Below are 26,939 nucleotides of genomic sequence, written 5' to 3' on the forward strand. Positions count from 1 at the left end.
TTTTTTGATGCTTACAGTTTATAAATAAAGTTCCAAATATAAATACGAAGTTGTAAAATGCAGATAAAATAAAGTATGGATGAAACCTGTTTCAGAATATACTAAATTGATTGGCGTGTATTTCCAAAATTGAAGTCGAGCGCATTTTTACGGTGTACTGATTTCATGAAAAAAAAAAACAATTTATTTTTTATGAGCGCGATTATTCGAAGACGTTGATTTTATAATACTAGGATTGACAATGGTATATTTTGTTATTAACGGCGGGCTTTGACATATCCATATATTACAAAAATTGTAAACTAGAAATGTTGAATTTAGTTTCAGTCAGCTCTGAAAGTGAACGTAGTCAAAGTTCACTGAATGCATTTGATTTCAACGGTATATTTCAAATACGACGTAATTCGTGTGAACGTTTTTTTCCATAAAAATCAGGCTTAATTTTTTAGGGTTATCACTCATTTAAAATTCTTAGTTATGCAAACCTGTAGTTGTCAACAACAGAACAGATTAATCTAGCTGAAAAGTAAAAAAGGAACGCAAAATACACCGTAGATAATAGATATATTATATATGTATATACAGTAACGTGTTGTTTATTCCTCTAGACTTTAACATTATTTTTCATTTTAAATAATAAGAGACCATATTACCATGGGAATTCAGTTAATAAATCATTTTTCCACAGGATATAAGAAAATTAAAATTATAAAAATGATTGTGCCAACCCTAAACTCTTGGCAAACTTTCTGGAATAAAAAGAGAACTTTTTGTTTCTATTTCAACAGTCGTTTCGAAATATTCTATATCGCGTGGCTGAAAGTTGCGAAAAAGTTACTGTACGCTGGAAACTTCGAATTTTAAAATATGAAAATATATTCTTGATATTCGAGATGTCCGGTAGAATTAATTATTATAGAATACGGTGACAATACAAATATAATTTTTAGACATCACATTACGCTGTACAGGCAATCACACAGGCCGACACAATTTTTGGTGTTTCGAATTTGATAATTGTCCTTAGCTATTATGGGGACGTTGATTCTGAAGTTAAATTTGGTTTGAGCCCATCACGTGAAGTTTTTTACAAAATTAAAAAAAAACCTTGTGAAATATTTTGTACTAGAACAAATGAAAGTAACTTCCCTTATTGATATTTCCAAAATTGCATTAAAATTATTTCTTTAAAATGAACATAATATTCAGTATCCTGATCAAACTGCTTACCGACCTACCGTATCTTATGGATCAGGAATTTCCATTCCTCCACCTTTTCTTCATACAATCCAACAACAATCATCAGACGAAAGTTCAAACGAAAAAAACCAATGAAGACGAATTCAATCCTAATATATAGATACGAGTATGTCAACAGTTTATTCATGCTGAACTAAATAAATTAGTGAGAGACTTGGGCCTATCAAAGGATGCTGCACAAATCTTAAGATCACAATTAAAAGACAAAAATCTGTTAGCTCCAGGAACCACATCGTGGTATAGGCAGGCATCGTGAAAAAGAGTTCGCGGAATATTTCTTTCAATCCTCTCAATCTCAAAAATCCTGAAACTGGGAGTTGACAATTATGATTTCACATCATGGAGGTTACTTATTGTTTCTTCTAAGAGAAGTTTGAAGGATGTATGCCTCGATGCCTGTTGCTCACTCCGCATCTCAATGAAGCGTGTGAAAATCTTGAGCTGTACGTTTAATAAAATATAGCTTATATTGTTGGCAACTCTGGAGACTTCAAAATCATATTCAAGCTTTTGACGAGTTAATCCTAAATTAGTTCTTTTGTCTCTTCTTCAAATAAAGTTAGTATTAATGAAGCAGTTTGCAAAGCTTTAAATAAACAAAGTAACTGCTTTAAATACCTTTGCGACAAATTTCCTGCACGAGCAATGAAGGAAAGAAGAAATTTTTGTAGGCCCTCAAATTCGAACAGATTGTACAAAGGAATTGTAGCCAACATGGTCGAAAATTATAACGAAACTGGGAATCAATAGGAGCGTCATACTTCATCAAAATCTTGGAACAGTCAGCGAGGAACAGGGAGAGGTACCATCATGACGTAAAGGAGATGGAGAAACGTTACCAAGAAAGATGGGATATTAGCATGATGGCTGATTACTGCTACCTTGAAGAGGGACTCGCTTACAAAAATCCACAAAAAGAAAACTACAGTTTTCAGGGAAAAAAAGAACGATTTTATAAAAAAAAAACAAGGATTGTCTAACGTATTATTAATTATACTCCATTGTTTGTTTTGAAAATCTCAATTTTGCAGTGTAATTTTCTAATACAGTTTCAATAAAAATTAATTACACTTTAATTGAAAACCTGTATGCCTGTGTTACTATATTCATCCGGAGGTTAAAGACCTCTGATTTTAGTTCTAGATCTTCTTAGATCTAATTTATTTTAACCCTTTTAATAAAATACATCTCTCTCTCTTTGTAGTCTTAGTAGCGCAATGTGATACAGATTTTTAGTGATAATACATTAGTAGACAAGATTTTAATTATGCAAAAAGAATCTATTTAAGCATATATTTGGTTTAGTTGATTTTTACGAGTTTTGAATAGGAAATGGATATTAAAAAGACAAATTGGATCTGTTTAATACTTTCAGTATTAACTATTTATTCTAGATGCTAGCATGTATGATATTATCAAGACAATGATCTACATTGTTAAAGTAATGCGAGTCCACTTTCATACGGTTCCGTGAGTTGTAGTCGAGTTTCAGACAGAACTTTCACGTTGAAAATGGAAACAATAGATGTGCCTCTATACATAAACTTTGTTTTTAGTATTGTTGTGTTAAATATTTTTCACACAAGATTCGTTTTGCAACAAATTTTAACAAGTTTGTTGGTACTTACAAAGCACCTCGGTTTTTAACTCTTCATTTGTTCGTTTGGAAAACTGTATTCATATTATGCATTACTTTGTCACCGTCTCAAGTCGTCACCCTAGAGATATTCATAACATTTGAATAATAAGAAAACACATGGTATAAAAGTTTTATTGATTTATAAATGCAATATTTTTTCTCATTAGAAAACAAGAAAAAAGTTACACTCGAGCTTTTTTATAGCCTGAATTTACATATACATTATAAATCCCAAATTGTTATTGTTATTAAAATCATGAGTAATTTGAAGTCTTATTTTATTAATTACAAATATACTATATCTAAGTAATTGTTAAGATGGTACTAATTTAGCAGGAACAAAAGTTAAGATACATAATAAATGTTGCACTTACATGAATTAAATCAATCTAAATCTAAGAACAATAAAGATTCTGTAAAAAAAATATAATTGTATCTTGTGAATCCAATAGTTTTAACATAGTTTCTGGCCGACTATAATTTCCTAATCTAAAAATTAGGTTTGACAGCATTCATTTGTAGACTATCATAGATCAACTTATAAACTATAAATTAAAAAGAAAATAAGCTACCAACTTAAACTCTCCAAGACTCTATTGACTTTCTCTGAACACAATAAAAAACTTTCAGAGGCAAACACTCAATTTCGAAAAAATTGTTTATCATCAACAAAAAATCAGTCACAAATCAGTCTAAAAACCTGTCTTCTATTGATAATCTTACAAAGAATGAGTTAAGAAATATATTTCTATGAATACTTTAATCACAGATTATACGTCCCTACGACGTTTTATTCACAACATTTTAACACAATCACTTATTTTAACATTTAATTTGGCAGTTTGGTTATCACTACTTTTGGATCGACATTTAATACACCACTTAGCTTTTCAAAGGTAACTGGCATATAGGAGTTGTAGAATGGCATCATAGTAGTGACATTTTCCAACCTGTCTAAACGAGGCTTTGTACCATAGAAAGAATACTCTTCCTGATACTCTATCGGCAATTTCGAGGTTGACTTTCGCGCTACCGCTTTAAAAAACGGCAGCTTTGAAGTGGACTTCCTGGCTACTCGCTTTGTAGGAGACAACGCTACTTCTTCACCCATCGTTTCTTCGTCATCCAAAACTATCACCTTCGATGATTGCGGTTCTAAAGTCGCATATTTCATCTGCTCGGAATGAGAAGCTTCTGTATGCGCTTTCAAATCTTTCTTTAATGTAAATTTCTGTGGGCAGTATGAACATTTCGCCTGAACTCGCCGGTTAGTGAGTTTATAAAACACATAATTGCCATCCTTTGAATGTGTTTTTTTCCTATGTTCTTCGAACTTATGAATGTCTTTGTGTAAAGTACTGCAAGTGGAGCATTTGATGATTACTTCGCCTATACGACCGAATTCCGTCTCAGCATTTTCATGTACATGATCGGAAATCTCCGATTGTAACACAGGTGACTGACAAGTGAGGCAAATGATTCCAATTGACGGCACGTCCAATTTTGTTTTAACCCACTCAGACGGCGATTCAGTTGGAACTTGGGTAGGTATTATATTTATAGGTTTCATCGCGTGATAGACTTTCTGATGTCTTTTAAGATAACTTATAGTTCCGGTCACCTTGCAGTATTCACACGTATACGGTTTTAGGTCATAATGGATTTGGAGGATGTGTTCATTTAAGATTTTCTTCTTGTTAGATGAAAAGTCGCAATATTTGCAGCTGGTGTTTGCCTTGCGCTTTCTATGTTTGATTTCAGTGATAACGAGCCTATCAACATCGCTATCGGAGGACTCTCTCGAATACGTTGACTGGTTTTCAGGCGTTGAAACTCTTTCCTCGTATCGTACTACTAGTAAAGAGTTGTCTGAAGGGTCAGGTGAAATAGACCGACGTTGCTGGTCGACTGACTGAGGGGCACAGTTCATACTAAGTTTTTGAACCTCTAGTACAGCATCAACCCAGGCCGTCCTGACGGCCGAATCTCGAGGAGCTTCCACCGGACGAGACGACTGCCCTGAGTGGGTCTTACAATGAAACTGTGCCTGATGGTAGGATGTAAACGTTTTAGGACAAATACTGCAACACCATCTGAAATACATGTGCCAAACTAACATAAGTAAATAGAATAAGAATTAATTATTTAATATAGTTTTTATTTAAGTTTATTTTAAATCACTCTATGATAAAATGGAATAAAAAATATATGTTTAGTACTTACCGTATCTTATTCAATTCACTTTCCAAATGGTTACGCATTGTACATTCTTCTCTAATAACTTCGTTGCACTTTGGGCAACAAAAAGCCATGTCCTTAGAGACACCCAGAGCACCAAACTTATTTTCCAATTCTTCTTTACTGGGTATGTTTGTCACATTGCTTACAGTTGTATTTTGAGGAATCAAGAGAGATTTCAGTTCACTAGCGCCTTGAGATTTTTTTATAATTTCAGCTTTTTGTTTAGCCAATTTTTCCCTACAGTTATCAATATGGGCCTCTTGATGTTGGAGAAGGCCCGTGACCCAAGTTTCGACCCGAGTGTCAACAGGTAGCTCCACGGGGTCTCGATTGACGCGATGCTCTGATGTCATATGTTCGCTTAGACCACGCCTATGGAATGCCTTGTAGAAACAGATACTGCAACTCCACCTAAAACATATTTTTCATTAAATATCGTTTTGGTTTTACCATTAAACGATTAACGTTTTTTATCTCCCAAGCTAAGCTAATTATTTAATAGAACAAGTTTGTGATTTGTGTGAACACATGTACTTACTTTCTATATTGTAGCTCTTCATACAGATGAGACTGCATGGCTTCTTTAGTGTCTTCGATTACAATTTTACACAATGGACATTTGTAACTTAAGCCATTCGGCTCGCAAAACTGACCAAATAACTTACAAAGATCTTCAATGCTTTCTTCGATCGATTCGACTACTTCTTGCTTTACGATGCTAAGATTGACATCGGGAGGTGTTATATTAGTAACGGGAGTTGTGCTTGAAGAAACTGCCTCGCCCTTCTCAGATTTAATCTTGGTTTCGGAAGTACCATAGTTTTGCTTCTGAATTTTCCAAAATGGAGTCCCATCGGCTTGATTAGGCATTGACCCTTCACGATAATAGAAATAAAATGTCGCAGCAGGAACCTCTTGGTGCGATTGCGACTGATGTTTGGTGACATTTTCTTCATTTGAAGTTCTAAACGCGCAATAAACGCATTTAAATTGCATTTTAGAATTGTGTATTTTCGCGCAATGTTCGACTACTTCGGGACGCAATAAACTTTTATATTCACAAAGACCACATTGCCAAGGTTTCAAGTCCATAGTCGGTGCTGTGGAGGCAGACACGGGAGGGGTTATCTGAAGAACAGTGTTTACTTCTTCTCTGACGACCATGACGTCACCGCGATTATGTGCTTCATTGACATGTTTTTCGACTATCGTTTGTTTGAAATGATAGAATCGGCATTGGGAACAAGCGTAAAGCTTAGCATCGTGCATTTTCAGGTGAGCGATTATACGAGAAGCTGTCAGCGGTGTTGTCGTGTCTAATTTTTGGTAAGGAGGGCAATGCACGCAGTGGAAATCATTGCTACCCGAATGTAAAGTCTCCCAATGACATTTCAACATATTTTCATCGACTGAAATATACGAGCAGCCTTTAGCGCCACATGTATGGCGTGTTCGTTCTGGAACATATTTGGGATAGGAAGATGCCCTTTCCAGAGGAATAGGGATGGTCGGGGTTTCGTTTTTGTTGAGTTTATCTTGTCTGTTGGCAAGCGAGCTGGAAGCTAAATTAAGCATTTTATCAAAATGCATTTCGTTGGTTTCTAAATGCGGGACGGGGTTCACGGGAGCCGTTTGCGGTACAGGCTGTTGACTCGCGTGCAACTGCAAGTGACGTACCATATTCAAACGAACTTTAGTGGTGAACTCGCAAAGTGAACAATATATAAAATTTTCAAAAATAGGGTTTATAGGTAGTTTATAGATTTCGTGCGGGCCATACTTAGTTACTTTCACAGGTGGTCCTAGGCTGTTCTCAGGAGATGTTTTTCGTTTGGAATTCTTTTTAGCAGTTAGCTCTCTAAATGGCACTCCTCCCACTTTTTTTGCCGAAAGAACGATATTAGAAGAATTTTCGGTTGATTGTTGTTTTGCTTTATCCTGTGGTCCAATCGAGTCAAGAGAATCATTTCGGTCCGTTGATTTAGGTTTATATAGATGATTTTGAGTATAATGAGCGAGAAGTTTAGTTTTCGTACCTTTAAAAGGACAGAACGCACATGGTATGTGGTATGTTTGGTTAGGGAAGCACTTTGATAAATGAGTTTTAAAAACGAGACCATTTTTTGATATTACGGAGCACGTGGCGCATTTGTACAAAGATTTCAAACGAAACTGTGATTTTACTGGGTCATCCAAAGGGTTAGACATTTCTAAGCCCAGTGGCTCTTGTATGCTTGGGGTATTTGATAAGTTAGAATCTCTGGACACATTTGATGTGTTGAGAACCTCGTCATCGCTGTCTATGCAAATGACATCAGTGGAGGTTCCTGGTTTTGGTGAAGTTGGAGTTACCACCTCGCTCTTGACGATAGGTGTTGAATGGTCTATGGTCACTGCAGCAAGTGAGGTGCATGACCTTGATTGCGGCTCTGGGGTAAAGTTGAGCATTGATTCGGCAATGCTGGGCTCATCTGAAGATACTTCATTAGGTGTTTCCTTTTCTATGATAGCTGTAGACTCATTGAAAGATGTTGTGTGCCCTATTAGTTTCTCCAAATCCATAGATCTCTCCGCTTCCCTGACTGGGTTTTCTCTCACTCCAGTTGGAGACACATCCGTTATGTTGGATTTGGTAGGTAGGTTAGATTTATTCAATTGCGCTAGTGGCAGTACTCTAAATTCTGAAGTCCCCTCCTAAAACATAAAACAAGCGCGTGAAATATAATCTATTACTGTTAAGGTTTAGTAGCTAACTAGCGACTCGTCCCTTCCTCCAGGCTTCACACGGATAACTGTGATCCGAAAATATTAGTGAAAACCGCAATTTCCGTACAGTAGTTTCGAGTTTAACAGACAGACTGATAGACGCGGCGGAGGGCTTGTTTTTTATATAATATAAATGTTAGATATATGCTGTCGCTGACTTTCGTGGTCATTGTAATACTCTACAACTGTGTAAATAGGACTACCGCCTAAAGTTTTATAACTTTTCGGCTTAAGAGTTCACGAATAGAGTGGCTTTCCCTTGGTAAAAGAAATTTTCAGTGCAGTTCATCCAGAGATTACACCCTACAACCTCAGAAACTTTACCTCTTTATAATATTGGTATAGATGATAATTTATTTCGTATCATTGGCAAATTTACAAGCACAAATAAGTGCCTTTTGAAAACAAATTGCATACTTTTTAAATAAAAATACTTAGTGCCAGCAGTTTCAAGAATATCCTATAATCAACAGGATAAGAAGCCGCCGCTGTTTTAGGGTGAAATAAACAGTAAATTTTGAATTTTAACTTAGCAATAGGAATAGAAAATGTTAGAACATCATACTAATGAACTGACTTTGAACGAAGCAAGGTTTAATAATTAATTATAATATTAATAGTTAAAAATTTACATTTTATTTACCTTATTTGTAATGACTCTCAGATATGCTTTTGGCTGACAGACGGCGTGATGGATTGACGAATGGGTCAATAATTCATTCTCACTGTCGGCACCAAATACGCACCACGCGCATTGATAAAGTTTAAGCCCGTGCGACTTATAATGATGGATTAATGCTGCAACGGAGTCTGATGGTGCTTTACAGATCTGCAATATTAAAAAAAAAATTTGGAGGATAAATACTTAACTCCCAGTTAGAAGGCAGGATGGATCTATTTTATCTTCATGGATCCGTAATCTTTATACGCAAAGCACTTGTTTTATCGTCATTCTATTTGTTTGTAGAGATTTATTAACAATTTCAACAGTATTTTGAAAAGCTGAGAACTGCACGAAAGAATTTAGACCATAGACATATTGTACGGGACAGATATAAATATAATTTTTTAGCCACTATCAACAATTTACTTAATTACTTCACACAAAACGAATAGAAGGAAACTCACAAAACATTCATGGATTGTAACATCTTTGTGTCTGCCCTTAATGTGTTCACAAAGTTTTCCCGGTGTATAAGTCTTGAATTTACATTTCACCCCATCTTCATCATCTGAAATTGAGACACTCTGAGTTAGAATGTCAAGTAACTCCTACATTACGAACATTTCAACAATTTGATGAAATTGAAAATGAAAATTCTTTGAGATACTACACTTCAACAAATCAATCAAATCACTTCAATATGCTAAAAATAATATTTACATGTTACAACAGTAATTTTAACGACATTATGAGTTTTAAGTACTATATATTGATGATTCATAATAAACCTGCACGTTAAACATGTTATAATAATAGTTATAGACTATACACATGTACTTACCACAAGTACAAACATAGGTCGGTACAGCGGCTTCCCTTGATAACATGTTTGCTTCTATTGGTTCAGTGGTAAACGATGACTTTAGAATAGTTTTTACCGGTACATTTTCGTGAACTCTACCAATATGCGTATTAACAAGTTGGCTAGCGGTCGCTCTGTAGAAACAATAGCCACACACATACTGACAGAACCCGTGATATTTAAACACATGTGTAACCAAATCAATCGCATTGTCCAAACAATCAAAGTCACAATAAGCGCATTTCAAAGCATTGTCACCGCCTATACGAGAATGAGTAGATACATGAAGCAATGCGTCCTCAGCGCTATTTGTGGTGTACGAACAAAAACGACCCGCGCATTTAAAGACTTGAACCAATTTGTCTTTACTTATCATTGCATCTAAAATAATTATGTGTTTCTTTGACATGATTTCAGCTTGAGCCTCTTCGTACAGATAACGCTTATGCTTATCTTGAACTGGTTCTTGCGTTGGATAGGATAACCGAGGTTCTGTTGAATTCCCTAAGCTTACAATATTTTCTATGACTGGTAGTGGCGATTGATCGCTCTTTGCATAAGTTGCGGTAGTCGGAAGGAGTTCGGATAGTGGTCGAACAGACAAAATTGGTTTTGGTGAATTTTGAACTTCTATTGGTTTTTCTGCACAACATTCTGTTGGGTATTCAGTAGGTATTTCTAACACTGGGAAATTATCTAAGTGATTATCTATCAAATGGTCTAAGCAACTTCTGTAACTATGGAGTCCTTGGGGCATTACAATAACTTTACAAATGCAGCAATAACCATCCCATTTATCATCTATGTGAGCTACCTGTATATGCTTTTTAAAGGATATCATAAGTGCTGTTCTATAATGTGGATGACCGTTAATACAACAAACATAGAGCTTAGAACCTGAATCGGTGTAAGTAACTTTAAGATGTGGCGATTCATTAATATCTTTACCGCGTTCAGTTTCTTTATCGTCTGTAATTTGAACATTCGGTTCATCGAATGGTGTTAAAGTTTCACTTCGTTGTTGCAATTCATTTTCAGATTCCCTAATTTCGTCTATGTCTTTCGGTTCTTCTTTTACCTTTAAACTTGTAACATTGCTCTTTGAGACATGTAAGATTTCTTCGTTATCAGTATCATTTTCAAATGTTATTTTAGAATGTATCTTGGTGATTTTCTTTGAATTCCCTAAATTAGATTCATGACAAATTGCAGTTCTCGAGGCATTATCGCTTTCATCGGCAATGTCACTTGTTTCATCGTTCATGGCCGAATTAGCACAGATTCGGGTACTTCTCAGAACTCGTTGCTCTTCTGATTCATTATTAATAGTTATCTTCTTTGTTTGTTTTAAAAGAGAATTTAAAGCTTTTACTGACAAGTGTGACATATTGATTGTGTAAACTTCGGTTTGTTCGTCGTTGTGCCTAGTAATTACGTGTGTTTTCAAATTTTCTAACGATAACTGAGTATAATTACAATTGCCACATATGTAACCTATTAACTGCCCCTTCTGTTTCAAGGGAGGTGGGGGTATATCTAAAGCGAGCGGACATTTCTCATTATCTTCGCAAACAGTGCATGGTTCTTTATATTCCCCAGTATGAGCACTTACTATGTGCCAAAAGAAATTTTCTAATGTTTTACATTTTGTGAATTCTTTAAAACAAAATCTACAAACATAACGATAGCTTGGTATTTGACAAATAGCTCGAAAGTCTATTGTTTCACATTGTTTAATAGCTTCCAGGGCTATGTCTGGGCTCATACGTGATAAGGGTATTTCGCTATGTGGATGTTCTTTTCTATAATGACATACAATATTTGTAAAAGTTTTATCACATAATTTGCAGTCATATTCGGCGATACTTTTAGAAAAACAGTACAATTTATCGACATAGCAATTAAGATTCGGAATTTTAGCTTTCCGTTCTCCATCCATTGCATTTTCAAGAAAATCTGCAGCGATCATTTTCGGTTTTGTATTTATCAATTTCTTTTTCTTATTCTTAGTTAGAATTATACCAGATTGCCAAGCACTACGCTTACGTTTTGGCTTTTTCTTCAGTCCGGAGCAAAGTCGTTCGGAAGATTCACATTGAGATGACTCGGCTGAATCACTGTCGTTTTCAGGGGAATGTTCTCTCTTTTCCGCAGTTGATATAGATTCATTTACTGATTCTATTTCAAACATATATGGATCTTTTTCAGATGCTGTTTCTTTATTAACAACACTAAGTGAATCTTCGTTAATTTTATTATACCTGTCAGATTTAATTTTTCTAGTATATTTTCTTTTCGGTGTTTTTTCTACTATTATCGAATCTTCACTATTTTTTGACTTTTCTACTGTATCAGTTTTCGGCGATTCTTCTCGTAATTGGCTTTGTGATTTTTCGCCGCCTAATTTAGCTAAGCGGCACATTCTCAAACCTGTGGTACCTCCCAAAATGTCTTCGTCATCTTTCAGAAACATTTCTCTTATGTCCGCCTGTAAATTTAAGAGCTCTCTTGATGGTTTATTTGTCTTTGTTTTTGCTACAGCAACTGATCTTGTTAATCGTTTTTTTGCTGTACCACCTTTTCCAAATTTCTTTCCCCGTCCTTTCTTAGTAACTGTCGTACCGTTTGCACATTCAGACTCAGTTTCGCCATTAGGCGATGTATTTTTATTTATATTGTTGCAAAGTTCTTTATCATTAGCATTTGCACCTTCGGTGGTATCATCATTATGCTTCTTCATTTCTACAGAGGAATCTAATTTATCACTTTTGTGTCCATGAACATTTAATTCACCAGTATCATCGGGATGCGCCGTTGATTTACTCTCAACTACTTCGTCGTTCGACTGTATTGCTTCAGTCGTATTCCCTGAACTACCTTTTGTAATATTACAGTCATTATTAATATCATCTTCATCGTCCGATACAATTGCACTGAGCTTCTCTAATTTCTTTTTAATTTTTTCATTTTCTGATGATTGTTCTCCTAACATACTTAATAACTCTCTTATTTTAGTTTTATCTTGAAGTATTGACAAAAAATTACCAATACTGTCACTTTTATCAACACTTTGTGATGAATCAACAGTTAGGGTAGCACTTTGAACTTCTGAATTTGAACTAGAAATTAGATCATTAGATTCATTTGACTCATTTGTACTGTCCGGCGCAATTGCATTCGTTATTCTGTGTTGATCAACAACATTGTTTGTACTATCTGGTCTGCTGGTAGAATTAGCGTGGCTTTCTGTCGATGTATTTTGTTCATGTGAAAGTAATTTTATATCATCTTTTGTTGTGGACACTATTGCGTCACTACTATTATTGTCCACATCTATATTTTTAGGAACACATTCACTCGGTTTCATTTCACGTTTAGAGGAAATAGAAGTTAATTTAGATATAACATCTAATTCAGCCATAGTTACATTTTTATTTTCTGGTACAATTTCATTTTTGCACGACATATCTGTATCTTCTGCAAGAGTTTTAGTACGCTCATCGGTATTTTGGTCTTGAGACATCTCTTTGGACGTAGAATCCATGTTGTTTTCTACACTTATGTTTTGACCATCCATATAAGGGTTTTCTTTAATACTGTCGAACATATGATCTAACAAGAAATCTTGTTTGAAGGAACCGCGATCTTCATTACTTTTTACAGTATCGATATCGTGATCTAAATCTGCAATTAGCGCATTTATGTTATCTAGTACAGGGTCAGTTGCAATAGTATCTGAAAAGATTTCAAGATCTCCAAAACTAGAGTTAACAATTTCGTTACCAGGATTGTTTATAACGGGTTGTTTAGAAATTATTTCCTTCACTGTACTAACAACTTCTTGATTAATATTTTTCTTAATTTCATTTACAGCATTAAGATGTTGTAAATTGTTAGTTGAATCTGAAATACTACTTGGTATATTTAATTCGGCAGCTGGTAAACTAATGTCTTGAGTAACATTATATTTGTCACTATGTTCAATTTTTTTAGTATTTGCGTTTTCCATATCGATATTCAATTCTTCAGTCGAAAGAAATCCTTTTTTATCCATTTCATTATTTCGATCCAAAATATTCAAGTTTAGTTCTTCATTATGTGTAAATTTTTGGGTTGACGCATTATCTCCCAAATAAACGTCTTTGTAAGGTAAATCGGAACTTTCCAATGGGTTATGCTCTAAGCTTTTACTGACTCTTATGGATTCGCTATGAACAGTGACATGCCTTTGCACGTTTTCTTCATTTTCGGATTCTGACTCATCATAAATCATTTGTTTTGTTTTACACTTTTTAGTCCTTTTTACAATAACCTCCTCATTCAAACTGTCAGTACTGGATGTGCTTATTACAGAAGAACGGGTTATGCGTCTATTTGAACTCAATTTCATAACGTTTTGATTACTTTCTTCATCTTTAGTTTTATTAATATCTAAGTTCGCTTTAACTTTTTTGTCGTTACTTGCATCGCTATTATTATCGCCTCTATCGATATTAAAATTCTGTTTATCTGAATCGATACGTTCAATCCTAATTCCTGACCAGTTCGTGCTATTCCTATCCCTCATTTCCTCTGAAATTTTTTCTTTGATATTATCAGTTACATTGTCACTGTCGATTTCCAGAGGCCGTTTAATTTTTGGTATTTTGTAATTTTTAACACCACAACCGGGACCCAAAATAGTACCTTTCGATATGTTAGCATCGGAATATATTATCCCAGGTTTCTTATGATAGCGAAATTGCGATTTGTTCTTATGCTTTTCCTTATGTTGCAACTTTGAATCACGACGCGATTTAGGATTTTGATAATTATTTCTGGGAGAACGTCGGTTAATCGATTGTGTCTTTTGAAATTGGGTATTAAAGTCCGATTTCCTAGTATCAGTACTAGTATCACTTTTGTTTTGAAAATTTTTTGTTTTTACGTTACTTTTGGCCCCAAATCTTTTTTCAATATTGTGATCGTTTTTTATTTTAAATAAACGTAAATCGTCCTTTATATTTTTAAAGCTTTCAGACCGAGGAATGTGCAATTCCTTACCGACACTAGATGCCCGACGAAAATCTTTGCGTTTACTAACAATATCAGATTTATTTGTGGTTTGTTTATTATCGTGAGTAGTTCGATCAAGGCTGCGTTCACGAATTAAAACCCTACCAACACTAGAAGCTCGTTGTCGGCGATTATCAAAATTATTAAGTCTAGCAACACTAGTAGCTCGCTGGTGATTACCAAAATTATCAATTCTACCAACACTTTGAGCCCGCCGTCTTCGATTATCAAAACTACTTAACGATTTTTTGTTTTGTTCTATGTTTTGAAGATATGTATTTTCACTTCTATCTTTATTAAATAACCTACCATCCAAATCACTATCATTTTCATAAGTATTGCATGGTGCTCGGTCATTATGAAATTGATATTCTTTTTTATCACGATAGCTTAACGTTTCCTTACTGTTAGTGTAACGTTTGTCAAATTTATCTTTACCCGACACAACGTCTTTAAAATATCCCTCTTTTTTCCGATCATGAACCCTGTTCATATCTTTTCTCCCAAAATGCTGTTTATATTTCCTGAAATCATCTGGCCCTCGCCGATCAGAACCATAATCAGGATTATACTTTTGTTCTTTATAAAATCCATATTCCCTATTGTCTTCTCGTTTCTTATAGTTGTCAAAATCGGAACTTCTGTTAAGTCTTGGGTCGTTTCTTCCATGGATTGGCTTTGTGACTTGATATTGTCTCATATAATCACTTCTACCAAACGAATGAGACGGTGTTGTGCAACCTTCTGAGTAATTTGAATAACCCGGTGTACCCGAACCATCTTGTCCGAATAAATTAGCGCATGTTCCTGACCCGTATGAATGGGTAGGTGTTCCTCGATCATCTGATCTCCCAAACGAATAAGACCGTTTATCTAACTGACTAGCCTCTTGGCCAAAGGGATGAGCGAGCGTTGTTGGCGCATCTGCTCGACCATATGCATGAATCGGTGTTGAGGAACCATCAAACTGAGAAAATGTATGACCCGGTGTTATTAAACGTTCTGATCTGTTATATTGATAAGTAGAACTTACTGCCTCATCAGTCCTGCCATAAGAATGAACGGGAGTTCTAGACCCGTCCATGCAGGTAAACGAGTTAACAGGTGTCATTGCTCTTTCGTTTCTTCCGAATGATGATGGCAAGGGTGTTGAGCACTCTCTTCTTCCAAATGAGGGCAATGGAGTAGATGGGCATTCTATTCTTCCAAACGATGGTAACAGCGTAGACTTACCTTCGTGCCTGGGAAATGATTGGATAGGGGTATTAGGACGTTGGTATCTTCCAAACGAATCTCTCGAGTCGAATTCAATGTCTTTTGACATAGTATTCATTTCCCATATATATGATTCACTGTTACGTTGTTCATTTCTATCACCTTTATTTCCTCCTGAAAACATAGGAGCATAAACATGCTTACTACCTGAAATATCTTCTGAATCAACACGAGATGAATTCATTTCATAAGTCCTAGCATTAGGAGTCATTGGCATAAATATTGATGAACTATCAGATGCAATTGATGTAGGTTGTGTTACGTTTGTGGCACTTAGTCGACTAGGCGTCATGTGTGAACCCGATGTATTTCTACTTGCGATCATACTAGGTTGTTGGCCGTCTGAAGATATGCTGGGTAACACAACTTTTCCTTCAGGCTTATAAGTTTCGTCAGATTGTGGGATTTCCCAACGAGAATTTGTTCTGCGAGGGTTAGATAGTTTTAAATGTTTTTCAGTGCTGATATTCAAATCTGCGGTATATTCCGCAGATTTATAAGTAAAATCATCAACATTTCTCATATCGACATCAAGAAAAGAATTGACTACGATAGGTTTAACTGGGTCAGAGGGTATTATAACTGGTGGTTTTATTCCCAAATCGGCAAAGTCTTCGTGATCAGGCGACTTCGGAGCCAAATCAGAATAAACATTTAACGACTCCATTAAATCATCGTCATCTTCAGAACTATCGTTTAAAGGTAATTTTATTGGCAATTTAAATCGTTCACATTCTTTCTCTGTTAGTTTTAAGCTTTGCTTTTTGTTATGATCTTCTTTCGAACTCTTTTGACTAACATCGCGGAAAAACAATGGTTTCGTAGGTTCATTACATTTCTGTTTATAATTTTCAATCGATATTCTCTTTTTCACAATTTCTTGGGCTCTCGCTACTTTGGTTATTTTAGGCTGATGAAGAGCCGGAGTATTGGTATCATCAGTAGATGTTATTATCGGTGCAATTGTCGTTTCGCCTAATATTTCCTTTTTTAAAGCCTGTAAAATATCTATCTCTGAGACAATGTCTTTTTTATTAGATGCTTCTAAGTCTAAAAGCGGAATTTCAACAGAACTTTTCGTATTAACATTTTTAACAGATTCTCTTTCGTTGCTTAATTTGTTTATTTGCACATCCACCACTTCCTGACAAGTACTAGATTTCACAACCGATTCCACTTCGCTGGCTTCATTGACTTTATCGGACTTATAAAAGTTAGGAATAAAAGATTTTGCTTTACTTTCTTCAATGCCTTTTATATCCGGCAATGTTTCAGTTTTAATTTCAGTATTTAGTAGCACACTTTTTTCTGTAGCTTTACCGTCTTTAATAGATTTCTCACATGTAGACTGCGTCCCTTTTGAGGAAATTGCATCAACTTCGTTGACTTTTTCAGGGATATCTCTGTCCGCAACTTTTTTGTCTTTATCAATTGGCTTGCCGTGTAACAGCATAGCTTCACATTCTTGCCTGTTATGTAGTTGTTTATCTTCGTTTTTGAATAAATTAGAATTAAGAGTTTTACTTATACCATCCAGAACTCCATGTTGTTGATTTTCATCGATTTCCAATGATTTATTTACTTTCAAATTTGCATCAGTCTGAGAAAAAGATTGAAATTCCGAGTTATCAACAATCGTAGCATTTTTATTTTCAGTGACTTCTTGTTTTGATGGATCTTGTTCATTTCTGTCCGAATTAATTACAAGACATATTTGTATTTTTCGAGATTTATCTTTTTCTGCATTTATAACAGTTGACGTGGACGTGTCTTTATTCGTAATAACTAAACTTCCATAAATATTTTCTATAGCTTCACTTTCACTATCAGACAATTCACCTTCTTCAATTTCAGTCGCCATTGCAACTTTATTTTTAGTGTTTGTTTTGCAAGATTTCAGCAATAGTTCAGAAATGTCATCCTTCACTCCAGTATGCTTCAGTTCTCCTAAAATCTGTGAATGCAATTCACGTAGCGTAGTAATATCAACGTCACTGTCACTACAATTGATAATTCTTGTTATTATGTCGTCCGTATTCAATGAATTCAACTTCTCTTCAGGAACTTTCAGGGTTATATTAAGATGATCCCTTAGCTTAGTTTGCTTAGACTTTTTTGACTTCTTCTTTTCTTTCTTATACGAAGGAGAATATCTATGTGAGGTCTTTCGTGGTGACCTATGGCTAATAAGAGGCAGCTCTGTTTTCGAACTCTCAGGCCAATGTCTGGAACTTTTTTCGGGAGAATGCAGAACTCGCGTATAGTTTCGTTTAGATGACTGTGGTAAACAACTTTTATCGTCACTTCTTAAGCCCCTAATGGGCGATATTGTTTTTTGTTTAGGTCTTCTCTGAAACAATACTTGCTCTGTATTTCTCTTCAATTCTACTTCTACGATACCACCATCTGTATCTACTTCTGGGCTCAGTCTTGAAACAACTGACTTTAACTTGTTTCTAGCTTCTTTTAAATCGGATGCTTCAGTTTTTTTTTCAAATTCTCTTTTTTCCGTTACAGCATCTCTCTGCAATAACACAATATTATAAATAAATGATACTAACATTGTACGTTCTATTGCCAACATCCACAAAATTATTAATGTTTATTTATGTTTTACGAATGTATGCTAACTTGAATTTATAAAATCAAAACATCGATTTTTAATACATTTTTTAAACATACCTGTTCGACTTTTGCATGGAGAGTTATCAAGACTTGTTCGCATTTTAATAAGTTTTCCATTTTCATTCTGTGAAGAAAAATGTAACTATAGTGTCAAACAGTACATTGAACACGATATCAAATTCTTAAGAAATAGTTAACCTTTTTTTCTTATTTAGTAATAAATCTCTTAGAGATCTGATTTTATCAAGCTGCGCCTGCCGCGGGTTTCTCGGTGTGTCGCCAATGTCCAGCCTTGTTATCATTCTTTCCAAGAAAGGAATATAAGCTTTCATTTCTTCGAATTTTCGATCGTAATCTGACTCCATTTTCGTAACTAAACAAAATAAAAATAACAAATTACAAATTAGCATTGAATGTTTATACAATATTATTATTCGGAGAGCTTGAATATAATATTTTTTTTATTTTAAAATGTTTATTCACACGTTACACACTAAAAATATAACTAATTCGACATTGATTTGACTCTTACAAATAAATGCTCTACCAAAATAACCACTCTATAAATCTTGTGCATAACTAACACTACCAAATAATAGCGAGCAGGGTTATTTCTATTATCTGGTAATTTAACGATATACAACGGTAGGTAGGTATACAAACAAAAAAAAATACTGTTAGGATTGTGACTTTCGAATCGACATCCTTTTAGAAACTTTACTGTTAACATCCTTTCACTATAATTCATATTTTAACAAACCCCTTAAATTTTTAAGAATATTACAATCTTAAGAAAATCAACACTATTTATTTTGATTACATTACTCACAATGTTTACTTTTTTATAAAACAAAACTGCTAAAATTTTTATAGCTCACTTACATCTAATATACATTATTAAATACTTACTAAGGAAAAAAAATAAAGGTAACCATAAGTCTTAAAGTAAAGACAAGACCATGACACAACACACAATGAACATAAAAATTAAAGATATAATCGATACAAAAAGTTAATTTACTTCCACTGTTTGTGATTAGGTAAACCCACGTTAAAAGTGTCTACTACTTCATTCTTACCTAGATTTATTTCTTGTTTATTAGAACGACTTCGAGCGTTGACGGTTTTTGAGATTTTAATAATACATATATTTATAATATCTTAAATATTGAGACAAAAGACCAATAATCAAAATATTTAAGGCTAGATTTTTTCAATAAATATTAACAATTGTCAACCTTGAATTTTAAAAACTAGTTCGTTTCGATTATATATATGTATATGAATTCAACTTTCTCATTGAGAAAAATTAAGTTTTTCAGAATAATTTTGTATAAGATGTTCTTGTAAATTATCACACGAAGTAAACGATCGATTCAAGAGTCAGATCATTCTATTTTCAATAAAACTAGATAAACACATGCAATTCTTAATACCGGATTCAAAAGAGCATGTATATATTATTGCTATTGTCGATAAAACATGTAAATTATATTTATCGCCGTCATATTTCTGTATCATACACTCCACTAAATTATTAATAAGTATGGTATCATAAATCCTGTACAACCTTATGATTTTTCCATTCCGAAAGATACCTAACACAAAAAATTACAACAATATAAAATACATAAACCTATTATATACTAAGTTTCTTTTAAAATCTTGACTGTAGCTCGGGAGTGCGTAGATGATGTGAGGCAGTGGTCAGCTCAAGAGTTAACGGTGATTGTGTCGACGTGATGTGGCGACGAAAGCGCGATTGCTATCTAAAGGCCGATTTACATTATCTTAGTGTTTAGGAGAGTGCTTTAGTACAACTTGAAAGGCAAGTTCTTTAGCGTAGCGTTTACATGTTTCAACTAAAGTACTATCCTAAAGCACTCTCCTAAACACTAATGATAATGTAAATCGGCTTTTAGTATTGCTGTACCAGTGAAGATCCTGTAGCACGAAGCGTAGGGACGTGGCATTAATAGCCAGCCACCCGCTATGTAAAACCGACGAACTCGCTATGTTAAGCAGTTCCTGCTGCTGCTGCTGCCACAGCAATAAAGGCCAACTTGTGGTACTGGCGTGTTTAGGAAACACCATTTGGAGACCACTTTTATCTCCGCTGTACCTCGTCTCGAAGACTGGTTTATAGAAAAGCTTCTAATCCTTTCCGTTGACTGTCGATATTGTTTTTAACACCATCAAAAAGTCTTCATCACATCACATCTCAGATATCCCACTTCTGACACCAAATATTAATGAATTTTACCGTTAACATCTTTTCTCAAGAATTAATATTTCAACAAATTTTACATTTAATTTTTATAAATAATTTTATATAGCACTAGCTGGCCTGGCGAACATTGTACCGCCGAACAGTCGATTCTTTATTTTTTTTAAATACTTATTCTGCTATTCGGGACACCGGTCTAGCTAGTAAATTAAAAAAAAGAAAATTGATAAGACAACAAATACATTATGTCATAAAATAAAAATTTACCTTCCCGGAACCCCTCCACTAACACTTGAACTTTATGATATGGTATAGTAATTCAAATTGACTTTTAAGTATTATTTCGAATATTTTGTATGGGAATATAGAAAAGTGTTGTTTTTAGACTTTTTCACTAATTTTTCTTTAAATTTTCTCTCCGTAAGAACCATCTTTGTACTTCAAGGAATATTATAAAAAAGAATTGGCCAAATTGGTCCAGGCGTTGTTGAGTTATGCGCTTACCGACACATTTTGCGATTCATTTTTATATTATAGATTCCTAATATTACAGTAGCTAACAGAAAGAGGTAGAATCCTAAGTATCTCCAAAATTGAAGATCACATTTAAGATAAAAATTGGTTCGGATACCTGAGACAATGGTAAATGAGAATGTTCGTTCGGTAGCAGTAGACGCCATAAAATACTAATCAATCATAAAGACACGATTTGACGTTTCGTTTAATATGAGTCGACCCATGTAACAAGAAATATAGAAAGGTACTAACTATTGTCTGGTTACGTTACTCAATCGCGCGGGTTGAACAGTATGTGGTATATAATTAATATATAAAAAAACATGTATATTGTGCATTTTGTTTTAAAAGTGACGTGCATTTTCAAAGGTTTCTAGTTAGACTAAAGCATATTTAGCTATAAATTTATCATAATTTTATTAACAGCTAGTAACATCTAGGCAATTTAATACATTATACTTAGGCATAGCAGCCCACTGAAATGTTTTCGAACCAATTCGACTTAGGGTCCTCCATGAAAAGAGCGTACCAATTCTTAAGAAGCCGACAACGCACTGGCGAGTTCTCTAGTATTGAGTGTCCATGGGCGGCGGTATAAATTAACATCAGATGAGCCTCCTGCCCGTTTGCCCCCATTAAAAAATAATAGCATTGCATATTTCATGCAAATTAATTCGGCTTTTGGTGGTTGGTTATAAATTATAACGATATTTATAAGCACCAAAACCCGAATCAATTTACATGAAATTAGGAATAAAATAAAATAATATACATAATAATAAGAGGAAACGATATTAAAATAGAGCGCAGTAGATCTCAGAAAACATATTTATTTAATGAACTAGCGATAATAATAATAGAAAGTTAGTAAATTTCTAGTTAGAAATTTAAATAACACATAATAAGTATGGACCATTTGCCCTGACACATCAGTTTTTTAGCACAGTTGAAATATAGGAAATTAGAATTACCTTTAAATTAAGTGCACAAATACTATATCTTATTGAAGTTATTTAGTAATTCTGTCTTTATCTGATTATTGATTTTAATAAATAGGTAGTTATACACATTTTAGGTCCACACACAATGTGTATTTATTATTTAAAGTTTCCGAAACATACATTGAGGCCTGTCCGGAGTTTGATAAAAGTAAAATGAAGAAAAGGTATGTCAGTTATAACAATACATGCAAGTTTAGGTAAATTTCTACTTATTGCCCTAATTATTATATTATTCTTTATGACCAGGGCCCGGACATCAACTTGTACGTGAGCCCTTTGCACCGTGCAACTACACGTATTTATTGACCTGATGGTAACCTAAAAATTTATTAATTCGTGACAAGCAAAATGGATCGTAGAAAACGTCACCTTTTTTAAAACTTCAAAAAACGTTCATCAATAAGAGATATATTTTATTATTTTAAAAGATTTTATTAGTAATATATAAATATTCAGACAGAGCCTAAAGATATGTAGATCCCAGATACCTGCACCATCGATGAATTACTATTATTTACCATGCAAAAAGCATATTTAACATAATTTTGGGCTATTTAATAACTATATAATTATATATTTCGTAATTATAATTAATTACCACGAGAAACATATCTCGATATAGGTACTAACTAGTTATTCACACACTTAAATTTAACCGTTCTCAACCGCGAAAGATAACTTTTGAAAACATAATATGTTATTAATATAAACGTGGGCTGCAATCTTTTTCATATTAAGTAAAATATATAGTATTTCTGAGCCTTATGAAAACTCATACACATCCGCCATCTTGTCTACTAGGTAATAAGTTCCGAAGTTGTTTTATTTATAATACATTCGGTTTGATAGTAATTTTAGGTTTAAGTTGGAGAGCGTATGGGCAAAGGAATATACCATATATATATTCATAATTTATATAGGCTAACTAACCACAAAGATAACAATATAACCAGTAGAGCTTGTCAAAACTCTCGAAATTACCTTCGTGTAAATAAAAAAATACCACATCCGGCAAACTGCCAAATTAGTACTTCTTGAACATTCTTGGCATGTACTTAGTCAAGATTCGAAATTAATAGGAATAAAGATTTTCACTGCACTTGAAATAAAAGTAAATAGTATAAATGATGAGATTTTGATATACACACAACACAATTAAAAATTATTCAAGTTGACACAACCGTTTCAACATGAACATAATATTTTAAGATTACATTGATTTTAAGTATTAAGCGTAGATACCTGTCAATATACACAACAATTTCAACACTGCGAACAGCTGCTATTCATTTATTCTAAATAAAAGCGCCGGCGCTGAAGATTTCGTGCTCGTTTTCTTTTCACAACCACACGGCATCGTAACTCAAATGAAATGAACATTGAACATCAAAATGGCGGCCAGCACGCAGCGAACACAGCCCTCACGCGGCACAATACAAATTATGCGACCTCCCATCATGGTCACGTGACTTGTTTTAACCAATAATATTCCTACGTAGGAACTATTTGTAAACTTGTAACTTTTGTAAATGATACAATAGAACCTTTGCCTTTCCCATTAGGGATAAATAAATATCATTATCATGATACAATAGAATTTAGCGATTATTATTTTAGAAACGCTTCTTGTTTCATAAAATGTGCATGAATGCGTGATATTTGATAGTTCTATGCAACATCATGCAAGATATCTAATTTAACTTATAACCCATCAATGATCAATAATTTAAATGTTGCCAGATGTTAGCAATAAAAACAACGTAGTCGATTTTGAACCGATTTTTAGTCGACATCTAGTCTTTCTAGCCTGTAAGCAAGTTAGGTAACTTAAGTTACGTTCAATGTACTTAGGTCTTCAAATTAACCTATTTTCTAGTAAAATAATATAAACATTTAAGAAATCTGGTTAGTATAAACTTCTTAATTTTTAGTTAGTATAATCTTTGTAATGACTACCAATTTTTAACGCCTAGCAGGTAAATTTATTGGTATTAAACTTAACTTTAGATGTGATGTAGAAACTATAATCTAGGTTATAGGCAGTTATATAACATACATATCTACCTAATTAGCTAAATCATTGTATGTTACGCAAGAGGTTAAGGATCCTTTACCTTATCAGTTTAAAAAAGTAAACTAAGTAGTAGAAAGGTACAAATTCGTTTATTACATTTTTGGATACAAAAATGTTAACATACCTACCTAGTTTTAAGAAGAAAACAATATTAACTCGAATTATAATTATTATTCTGCAGCGTCACAATACAATTGTTTCAATGCGACGCCATATTTAATGTACAACGAAATAATAACCTAATATCGCCACGGCCCAGTATCATTTAGTAAATTGCTACTAACCTGCTTAATTATACCGATAGTTACTATATTTTACTTAATCTTTTAAAATTCACGTCGAACCATCACTAGAACCTTAATAAATTTATTTTTAGTCTTAGTTTATGTAATATTTTTATGTCTCATTGGCTTTAGGCACTCCTTAGTTCACGGTTTGAGTCTCAAAACTGTTCGATTTGCACAGCCACGGAGAATGCAGACGAGACGAGGGACGCAGGCACCACGCCCCACCGCGCGGCGCCCGGCGGTCGACACTCGGCAGCTGATTCACTCGGCAATCGGCTTACAGTTGTATAGGTTGCCTGTGTCTTCCGCATTTTTCATACGATTTGTGATTATACGACGACAGAATACATAGGAATGTTCAAGTAGTGTTGTAAATATTGTTATCTAATTTAAACATTCTAGTGATTTTGAGTCTTTGGTAAATTTGATAATCATTTAGTATTTCTTTGCTTTGGATAGGAATGCGTATATTATTTTCACGAGGTGATGTTGTTACGTCATCCTTGTCATGTGTAGTGAGTTACTTGTAATAAAATACAAAAATTTAAAAATTTAAACATATATATTATAATTGCAGCGAAGGCTTTAAAGTTAATATTGATTTTTGATTAAGATTGGAGGCAAGTGCTAGCACGGGAAGTATCACTAAGTGTCTTAATCTGTGAATCTATGAAATACATAGGTACACGTACCTATGTACTTGTACTTGATAAAACTTAACAATAATTTATAACAACTGTAACATCAAACAAATTCAATATTTATATGGAATTCAAATATTTCATCAATTATAGAACGGCAAAACAAAAAGATATTTGATGTGTATTGACAAAAACAATACCCTATATGTATTGTTAATTATATTATCTTAATATAATAGTAATTTCCCATCACTTACAGTAATAATAAACCACACGGTAATAGTAAACCAAATTAGGTATAAAAATATGTAAACCTACAAACTAGTGATGTGTAATCTTTTATACAATAAAATTTTACATTATTATTATTATCTTTTCATGACTTTAGTTAAAACTATAATCCATATAATCAAAGAACCTGAATATATGTATGTGAATTATTCAGATAAAACTTCCCTTTACACAATGTATTTTGGCACTATGACAACACTTACCTATTTAGTAAAAAGAAAAATATGTCAATAAAATCCATTAAAGTTCTTGTGAATTAATAAATGTCCAAAACCCAAAACTAATCTTGTGCAATAAATAAAAAAGGAGTGGAAACATTTATGTATATAACTTCTAATTATAATAATTATAAGGTATTCTAGCCTCAGGGATTTTAAACAATAAACACAGTGTAGCCGCGGCGTTCTGCCTCAAAGTTCTTACTAAAAATAATTATTAAATTCTATGCTTAACACGAGTACCTCTACATATGTTAACTTGTATGTTTAGTGCCTACTACTTCAACTTTTTGTTCAGCTACGCAAAATGTGCTTGGTCTTTACCAATTATATGAGGAATTTCCATCACTCCTTGTCCTGAGATATTTTTTGGCAGTTACTTCCTTCCTGACCTTCAGTTGTAGCAAAGACAATTCATTGTCTCTAGTTGCGGGAGCTGTAGCGTTATTCGTTTAAAGTGCTTAAAAACGTACAGTATTCCTTTTTAAGCACAGTCAAACGAAATATTTGAAATAATTGTTGAATTTTTAAAAGATGTTAGGTGTATTTTATTATGTATGAGCCATAAATGTTAATTTTGTGGTTATTTCGTTATGCTCGATGATCAACTAGAAAAGATTATTGATTACGTCAAATAAATAAACAGATAACCATAGTTTGGTTATAGTACGAAAAGCCTCACTTTCATTAAAAAGAAACTCCGACCTCATAAACAAGACTAGCACAAGTTGGAATTACGTATTTCGTTGGATAAAAAGGGTACCTATAGGCGTGTCGACTGAACGAGGAGACTTTGGACACTCGTGTCATTTTTAATCATTACGTAGATGTATTGAATGATTGTACTGCGCATGCCCGAAACGCGAAGAATCCATTAACCTACATACGTCTACATGACCTTGATGGTGGCAAACGAATTGTATCACCTACTTACATTACATATTTCTATCAACTGCAAAATAATAGTAGTTGATATAACCACAACATGTATACTATATATACTACCTATATAGAATAGTAGTCAGACATAGTAGTTAAATTTATTCACTGACTCGCTGGCGGGGATTGTGAAATCAAGGTCAGAACTCATGCTAAAGGCCGATTTACATTATCTTAGTGTTTAGGAGAGTGCTTTAGGATAGTACTTTAGTTGAAACATGTAAACGCTACTTGCTTTAGTAAACGCTACGCTAAAGAACTTGCCTTTCAAGTTGTACTAAAGCACTCTCCTAAACACTAAGATAATGTAAATCGGCCCTAACACAGGTCGCGACTCGCGTCCTCTGTAAATGACATG

At 33.9% G+C, this 26,939-nt stretch overlaps 1 protein-coding gene and 1 long non-coding RNA gene across 3 annotated transcripts; one reads left to right on the forward strand and one right to left on the reverse strand.

Moving 5' to 3' along the window:
• Nucleotides 1-3,015: 3,015 nt before the first annotated feature.
• LOC125062061 lies at nt 3,016-24,654 on the reverse strand. 2 transcript variants are annotated; one of them, XM_047667666.1, is made up of 9 exons: nt 24,490-24,654; nt 18,586-18,760; nt 18,445-18,511; nt 9,412-18,286; nt 9,035-9,138; nt 8,550-8,735; nt 5,679-7,834; nt 5,123-5,551; nt 3,016-4,992 (listed from the first exon to the last, which is right to left on the reverse strand). In XM_047667666.1, the coding sequence occupies exons 2-9, from the start codon at nt 18,750-18,752 to the stop codon at nt 3,729-3,731; spliced, it is 13,248 nt and encodes a 4,415-aa protein (XP_047523622.1). In that variant the 5' UTR covers nt 18,753-18,760; nt 24,490-24,654; the 3' UTR covers nt 3,016-3,728. The 2 variants fall into 2 exon arrangements, with proteins under 2 accessions (XP_047523622.1, XP_047523625.1); XM_047667669.1 differs by lacking the exon at nt 24,490-24,654 and adding an exon at nt 23,374-23,583.
• Nucleotides 24,655-24,758: 104 nt separating this feature from the next.
• LOC125062358 lies at nt 24,759-25,708 on the forward strand. The gene is made up of 2 exons (XR_007119243.1): nt 24,759-24,910; nt 25,070-25,708. It is a non-coding gene; the product is annotated as an uncharacterized LOC125062358 (long non-coding RNA).
• Nucleotides 25,709-26,939: the final 1,231 nt, after the last annotated feature.

This window comes from Pieris napi, chromosome 2 (assembly GCF_905475465.1).
Source record: "Pieris napi chromosome 2, ilPieNapi1.2, whole genome shotgun sequence".
Lineage (NCBI taxonomy): Eukaryota > Metazoa > Arthropoda > Insecta > Lepidoptera > Pieridae > Pieris > Pieris napi.